At 30.2% G+C, this 8,451-nt stretch overlaps 1 protein-coding gene across 1 annotated transcript; it reads left to right on the top strand.

The window, feature by feature from the left end:
• Positions 1–6,716: 6,716 nt before the first annotated feature.
• Positions 6,717–8,131, top strand: LOC111404617. The gene is made up of 2 exons (XM_023033401.1): positions 6,717–7,329; positions 8,070–8,131. The coding sequence occupies exons 1-2, from the start codon at positions 6,717–6,719 to the stop codon at positions 8,129–8,131; spliced, it is 675 nt and encodes a 224-aa protein (XP_022889169.1).
• The last annotated feature ends 320 nt before the right edge of the window (positions 8,132–8,451 follow it).

The raw sequence follows: 8,451 nt of genomic DNA, 5'->3' as shown, positions 1-8,451 counted from the left end.
TCTGTATGGTGTGTTTAGTCATTTTACTGCTTATAATAATGCAATAGTAGAATGAGTGGACAGTGTTTTCTTTTTACTCCCCGTCTTCTAATAATGCCATGCCATGTAATGTATGTAAGGTTTTTCTGTCAAAAAATTCTGTATTTGTAGCATAATTGAAATGAATTTATGTTGGGAGAGCAATTATTATTGGTACACAAAACAATTGAAGGAATGGAACGTCCAAATGAAGGCAATGATTGAGGACTTGCATCACCGTCTCTAGAAGCAAAAGGAGTCACGATTAGCAAAGTCCTTCAATGGCCATCTTAGGTGAAAGTTGTTGATCTCAGAATGGTTAACCACATCATGGCAATCGTCAATTTCCAAGTGCTCGATTGACTAACCTCGCAGGCAAACCATCATGATTCATCAACATCTTCAACAGAACTGGTGAGGGCAACGATCCCTCGAGAGTATGTCATCAAAATCCATGCAGTTATTACGTCTACGATAGCGAAGCTCACCGATCATGATATTAAGACCCATTTCCCTTCATATGCCGATAAGTGAAGGAACTTTGATACCACCTTGATATTGGAGGCCAAAAGGTTGTACAAAATTGAAGTCGAAAAGCATATGGAGTTGGTCCCTCCCATGTCCTTTAGTTCCCTCTTTACTATTGTCAACGTCAATGTCCTTTAGTTCCCTCCAACGGTGAGCAATTTAATTCTTTATCTAACAAATTTTTTATTTTCTAGTAAAAAATATAATTATGTTCAGATTTTAAATTTTAATTTTTTTTATTTGTAAGTGAACACCAAAAAAGTATTGTATTAATGACGTGTTGGTAGAACAATAATGTTGAACAAGATTGATCATATAAGTTGGATGGTTTAGATTGGTTAATAGCAAGTTTAATCGAACAAGCAAAACAAGATTATCACGTACAACCTCCTCATTTTTTTCCCGATGAGGTTTGACTCATGAAATGGAGCTAATGGCCATTGATCGTGGTTGATTGTCGACGGTGCTTGTTGACAGAGGTTGATCGATGGGAGGAATATTATATTTTCATTTCTCTTTTTATTGGCATATTTTTTGTTTGTTTTTGTTATTTTATTTAATGTGAAATACAATTATAATAGTTTGGAGGATTAAAAAAACTAACTTTTTAACAGTAAATTAACGAAAACCATGAGAAAGAAATATTTTTCCACCTAAACTATAGAAAAGGACGCTCATGTTAAAAAAATAAAAAATCGTTGAGAATCAAATCAAAGAATTCTTGTATATTTGGAAAAATAAACAATAATTAGGCTCCGTTTGATTGCACGAAATTTTCCATGGAACTTGGAATTCGAATTCCAACTTCCACTTTTGACCTGTTTGATTGACAAAATTTTTCAGGGAATTGATTTTCCATGAATTTCTAGGTACAACACCTTAAAGCGTGATTTTCCACCTTTTTTTCCTAGGGAGGTGGTTTTTGGTTTTCCACCTTTCTTTATTTTATTTTTTTTTGCTTTTTTTTTTTTTTAATTGTTGGCAATGGGAACAAATTTTAGGAATAATTGTAAAAGAGGATATCCTTGAAATTGACAATTTCCACGTAAAACAAAGTCAAACGAACATCAAAAAATACTTTTACTTCAACATTTTCCACGTGAAAAAGTTATACAATCAAACACAATAATTTACAATTTCCATGAAAACAATTTTTAGGTAATTCAATTCTCTGGAATTCATTTTCTTTCCACCTAAATTTCATCTTCGCAATCAAACAGACCCAAAGTAAACTGACCAGGAATAATCTCCCTAATATTAAGTCAAGACACAACAGTCAACGAATCGTATGCGCACAGTTTTCACACACGTCTGTGCGCAGTGCAATACCCTAAAATATGTGATGGGGCTCGGGACCCAATGTCAGCAATTTGTTTTCCAATCCACACCACAAATTTTATTCAGCACAACAAATTTTAATTAGAATTAATGTTTTTAATTATATTCTTTATGATCTTACAATGTCTTTGGTCTTTTATTACTGGTTGCTATTACATACGTTGCACGAATTTTATTATTGTATTTTTATCAATATATAAATTTTAGTTTTTTTGGAAATTTTTTGAAGCAATATTTAATAATATTTCTATGATATAAGAAAATAATTGTAAATTATTTTTACAATTGCATAGCAGTATGTTATCTAGAAACAATATGCTTGTATAGTTCATTCTTGAATAAAAAATATGCAAACTATTTTGCTTGTATTCTTTGATGGTGTTGATATGATTAAATTGAACGTGAAAATTATATTTCTAAATTTTGTGTAATTTAATATTGAAAAATTGAAAAAAAAAAAAAAAACTCTTTGCACAGTGTGGAGAGAGTTGAATCAAGTGCGGAGTAAAAATAAAAAATAAAAAAATGTGCAGAGTAAAAATAAAATAAAAAATCTCTGCACAATGCGAAGAGATGACAAACCAACTCTCCGCACGGTATGAAGAGCAAAAAAAACTCTCCGCATTGTGTGGAGAGAGGTAATCTCTTCGCACAGTGTGAAGAGTTGGTCTGCACCATGACAAAACTGTCCGCATAGTGCTTAGAGAGTTGAACCATGTGCGGAGTTAAAAAAGTGTGGAGAGAAAAAAACATATCCGCACAGTGCGGAGATAGTTGAACCATGTATGGAGAGTTGGCAAACTCTTCGCACAGTGCGGAGTAAAAAAAAACTTTCCGCATAGTGCGGAGAAATAATAAACCAGCTCTCCGCATAGTGTATAGAGAAAAAAAACTCTACATACAGTGCGGAGAGTTATTTTCAAATTCCTTAATTACAAATCAAATTTCAAAATTATAAATTTTTCGTATATACAACAAAATAGAGTCAAAAAATATGGCTCAAAATCAATTATGTTTTCTTTAAATTTCAATCATAGTTCAATTTCTAAGTATGCAAATCATATTTATGGTATTGGAAAGGAGTTTTCTTGTAATTCATACAATGAAACAATATATGAGTTGTGCAAAAAAGGGGGATATTGATAATACTATGACATTGCTTTCACAAATGGAGGCTCTAGGGTACCACCCAAATTGAATATTTTACACTTGCTTGATGACAGTTCTTGGACATTAGAAGCGGATACAATTTTCAATGAAATTATACTTTCGGGTTGTAGGCCAGGAATTAAAGTGTTCAATGCATTACTCAAAAGTTGTTTAAAAAAGGCCTCCTGGAACTTGCAGATAAAGTCTCGAGAGTTTTTCTTTTTCTCTTCACACTGTGTGGAAAGATAGTTTGCTATCTCTCCACACTTTGCGGAGTCTTTTTTTTTTTTTGGCTCATGTGCGGAATTTTTTTTTTTTAAGTTTATATATACTAAAAATAATATTATTTTTTTAATGTTGTTGGCATGATGCGTGTGTGGAAGAATATTTGTCAATCACCATAAACAAAATTCTTCACAAAATGCAAAAAATAAAAATGTATAGTAAATCTTCTTATTACATTAATAAAATTACAATAATTTTTTTTTTACAAATAACATAAAAAATTATTTTTATCATCAACAAAAAAACACATTTAAAAATTAGCAATTTCATAACCACTTTTTTTTTTAATTCTCGAAAATACAATTATAAAAAAAGAAATAATATTGAATTATAACATTTAATGCTTAAGAAATTCAATATTAAATAAATTTTATATATTTATAACAAATTATAAATCCATATATGCAGCTTACCGTATTTGTAGGCAGCTTACCGTATATATTATCTATCGTATTTGCAAACAACTTATCGTATATGCTGCCTACTGTATTTGCAGCCTACTGTATTTACAAACAACTTACCATATATGCTACCTACCGTATTTGCAGCTTACCATATATGCTACCTACTGTATTTGCAACTTACCGTATATGCTGCATACCGTATTTGCAACTTACTGTATTTTTATATACCGATTTTTGCACTTACAAATACCAAGAATACAGAATATCGTACATTCACTTACCAAACCGAATTTAAAAAAAAAATTCAGATTTTTATTTTTCCAACATAAGCATAAAATAAATATTAAATATATATGAAGCACAAAATATAAATACATATAAATATGGTGCTCGATCTTCAATTTTTCAATATTGAATTACACAAAATTTAAAACTATAATATTCACATTCAATTCAATTATATCAACACTATCAAAGAATACAAGCAAAATAATTTATATAATCTCGTATATTTTTTTTAAATGACACAATACTGTTATGCAATTGTAAAAATAATTTGCAATTATTTTCTTATATCATGGAAATATTTCTAGATATTGATTAAAAAACTTTTCAAAAAATTAAAATTTATAGACTAATAAAAATACGATAAATGCAAAATTCGTGCAACGCACGTGATAGTTACTTTGTGGAGTTTTTTTTTAATATACTCATGACAGTTTATATTTACTAAAATTATTATTATTTTTTTAATGCTAGTGACATGATGTGTGGAAGAATATTTGTTTGACATAATTATTTTTTTAATGCTAGTGGGATAATGTGTTGAAGACATTTGTTTGACATAAACAAAATGAAAAATAAAAAAGACATCATGTATAGTAAAATTGGATTCATTTACTATTGCATGGATAGTAGACCCTCCTTCCCTTTTTTATTAGAAGTTAGATTATTGTTGTTGAAAATAAATTTTTTAATAGCGAATTTTTGACAAATGTGTGGTTAAAACGTAAAAAAATAAAAGAATTTATGTCCAAAATATTTTATTGTGAAAATAGGATTAAAAATGAGTTAGAATATATATATATTTTTTAAAATTTGGATTAAACATGGACTTAATTTTTGTCAGCGGATTCTTATCTTAACTTTTAATTAACTGATTAGTATATCTTTCTTCTAATTAAAATTATTTTTCAAATATTCTATTTGTGAGTTTTAAAATGAGAAAAAATATTTTGTCGAACTATTATATTTATAATATATTTTCCTAAATTAAACATATGAGGAGCCAATGAGTCTTTTCAGGTACTCTTAACGGATTCTTTTCAATAGAAACTATCATAATAAATAAATTGTACTAATTGATTGAAGGTTAAAGATAAAAATGCAATGAAAAAAATTTGGAACATGAATGCCACAATGAACAAAGGTAGGAATATCTTAATTACAATCATAATGTAGTACATCAAATAAAAAATATGGTGTGAATATAATTATTATTCCCCATATGTTATCGACATATATTATGTCCTCCAATAAAAAACAATTAATAAGTGATTACCTAAAATAAATAAATTAAAGTTTGAATTTTTAAATGAAATAGAATAGCCAAATTTTTAAAATTAATTAAAGTTTAGCTGGAACATAACCAAATCAACATTTGATTCTATTACGATAGAATGTGAGCAGTCTTTAAGAAATGCCAAATAAATTAATGGTTAAAATGCCTAAATAAACAAGCCACATGCATGGCTCCAATACCCTATTCAAACACCAAATATCTCAAAATAATTAGCCTAGTTTGATTTAGATTAAAAATAAATTTTTACTAGATTTTTATAAAAGTTAATGAAATTTGTGATTGAAAACTCGTAGATCCCTTAAAATATATAGTAAAAATTAAGGGTGTGTTTGATTACATTTATTTTCCATGGAAAATATCAGTTTTCCACCCAAATTCCTACTTAGAGTGTTTGATTGCTATTTTTTTCCATGAAAAACATTTTCCAACTTTTGAAAATATGCCTAATTTTCCTTGTTTTTAAGGAAAACATTTTCCTTAGGTAGATGTGGTTTTTATTTTCCACAAAAGATGGAAAATATTTTCTTTTCTAGATGATATTTTCTATGTCAATCAAACACACTCTAATTGTTAATTTTGACTTAAAATTAAATTTTAATTTTAATATACATCAAACAGGTGCTTAGTAAATAATAAATAATTATATCCTCTTGGCTCATATCTGACAAAAAAATTTAAAAATCTATTTTTTCTCAAATTCATTTTCAATCACATATTTTTTTAGTAACATAAATTTTTGCAAGTATTCTTCAATATGATTACTTTTCAGAAAATTTATTTTTAAAAAATTTATATAAAAAAGCTCTTAATTGTAGGAGAGGACATGACAATACTCACATCTTATATTATCTACAACTCTGCACCAAAATTAAGCTAAGTTTTGAAATTTTTTACACCAAATCTTATACCGAACTAAAAATCATCTCGAGTCAATATACAAAAACTTACATTAAATGAACAATATTTAATCCTTTTCTTCATTTTATATATTTAAAAAGCTATTTATTATTTATTTTATAGTTACATAAATTACTAAATAATAATAATAATAATAATAATAATAATAATAATAATAATTGTATTAAAAATTTTATAACACAAGTGACACGAATACCCTTAATTAATTTGTTCAACAAATCAAAATGAAGGGTAAAATTGAGCATCAAAGTAGTGCGAAGTTTGGTGCTACAGTAAAGATATTTTGTACCAATATTTGAGACATTTTGGTATTTTGGTGACTCCTTTGGATTCCCCTTAGGTTAATCCCATTTTAAACACGTGCAATACATTATTATGGCATATATAAGAGTTAAACACCGAAGAGTTCTGCATCTTTCGTCTGTCTCTCTAGTGCTCTGTCTAATCTCTCTCCGTGCAAAAACACAAAGATATACCTAAAACGACGTCGCAAAATGAATGCAGCTGAATTTCTCGTGGTCACGGTGACAAGCTGGTTAACACCAACTGTTCTCTTCTGCGTCTTGAACCTCACAATTGTTACAATTGTCATCACTTCGTCCCTCAATAAACTCGGTCATCATCAGGACAACTCGCGTCCACAGCTCGTCCGAGTTCCATCTCTTTTAGAACGAGTCAAGTCCATCAACCTCTCTCTCTACAGCACCCAAAATCTCGAACCGTTGGATTCCGAATCCGCCGCCCATTACACCGCCCCTCCTCAAGAAGCAACCGATTATCAGAAGTCTGAAGCAAAAGTCGATGACATGAATCACAGTGAATCTGTGGAGGATATTCACGTGACGAGGAGTAGTTCTGAAATCTGCATGAAAGCTCCGGCAAAAAGGGTGTTAAAGAAGTCGGCTAGTGAGAAGGTGTTCGTGGCTGAGACAGAGGTAGAGGCGGATCTGCGGCGGCCGGTGACAGTGAGAGAAACGACGTATTATAATGGACCGGATGATGAGGCTGTGGATGCTAAAGCTGACGATTTTATTGACAGGTTTAGGCAGCAGTTGAAATTACAGAGATTGGACTCTATTTTGAGGTACCAGGAAATGATCAACAGAGGTCTCCAGAGATAGAAGCTTATTTTTTGGGACAGATATACCCTTCCTTGCTAGGATTTCTTTATGCAATCTGGATGGTGTGTTTAGTCATTTTACTGCTGATAATAATGCAATAGTAGAATGAATTTATTTTTTCTTACTGAATTAAGTTTCACGTTGATCTATTCAATTATATTTCTTTCTATTTTGTGACGCCATTATAATCATTCAAGTATTGTATATTAGTATAATAATACTAGGGGTGCATATTTTTATTTAAACGAGAATCGATTCCAGATGAAAAAAAATTTGAAATTGAAATTTAGAACCAATCGAGTTTGAACGGTTCTTAGTTCTTAAATCGAAATCTATGTATTCAGTTATGTAATTAAATTTCTCATTTTCATAAGTTTTTAATTTTTACAATTTACTCACCCGGAACCAATGACCCAATTGGATGCAATTAAAACCATCGGATTGAAAAAAAATAAAATAAAATTAACTGGTGATTTTTATGTTGTTCTCTGATATAGTGAATTCAATAAAGCCATAACTACAGGAAAAATTTAATAGAACTTGTATAGATGTTGACGAGACAAAATGTAAGTGGACAGTGATTTCTTTTTTCTCCCCATCTTCCAATAATGCCGCGTCATGGATTGTATGTAAGATTTTTCTATCAAAAATTTTTACACTTGTAGCATGATTGGAATGAATTTACGTTGGGAGAACAATTATTATTGGTACATAAAACTATTGAAGGAATGGAACGTCCAGATGAAGGCAATGATAGAAGACTTACATCGCCATCAGAGTGTCTCTAGAAGCAAAAGGAGTCACGATTAGCAAGGTCCTTCAATGGCCATCTTAGGTAAAAGTTGTCGATCTCAGGCTGGTTCACCACATCACGGCAATCATCAATTTCCAAGTGCTCGAATGACTAACCTCGTAGGCAAACCATCATGATTCGTCAACATTTTAGACAGAACTGGTGAGGGCAATGATCCCTCGAGAGTACGTCATCGAAATCCTTCCAGTTATTACATCTACAATAGCAAAGCTCATGATCATGATATAAAGACTCCTTATCCCTTGATCGTAAATTGTATGACGAGAAATCAATATGCTCGTGTTTGAGTAACGA

The sequence above is a fragment of the Olea europaea genome, chromosome 11 (assembly GCF_002742605.1).
Source record: "Olea europaea var. sylvestris chromosome 11, O_europaea_v1, whole genome shotgun sequence".
Taxonomy (NCBI): domain Eukaryota; kingdom Viridiplantae; phylum Streptophyta; class Magnoliopsida; order Lamiales; family Oleaceae; genus Olea; species Olea europaea.
The sequence above is the reverse complement of the archived record's forward strand: the minus strand, read 5'-3'. Positions and strand labels throughout refer to the sequence as shown.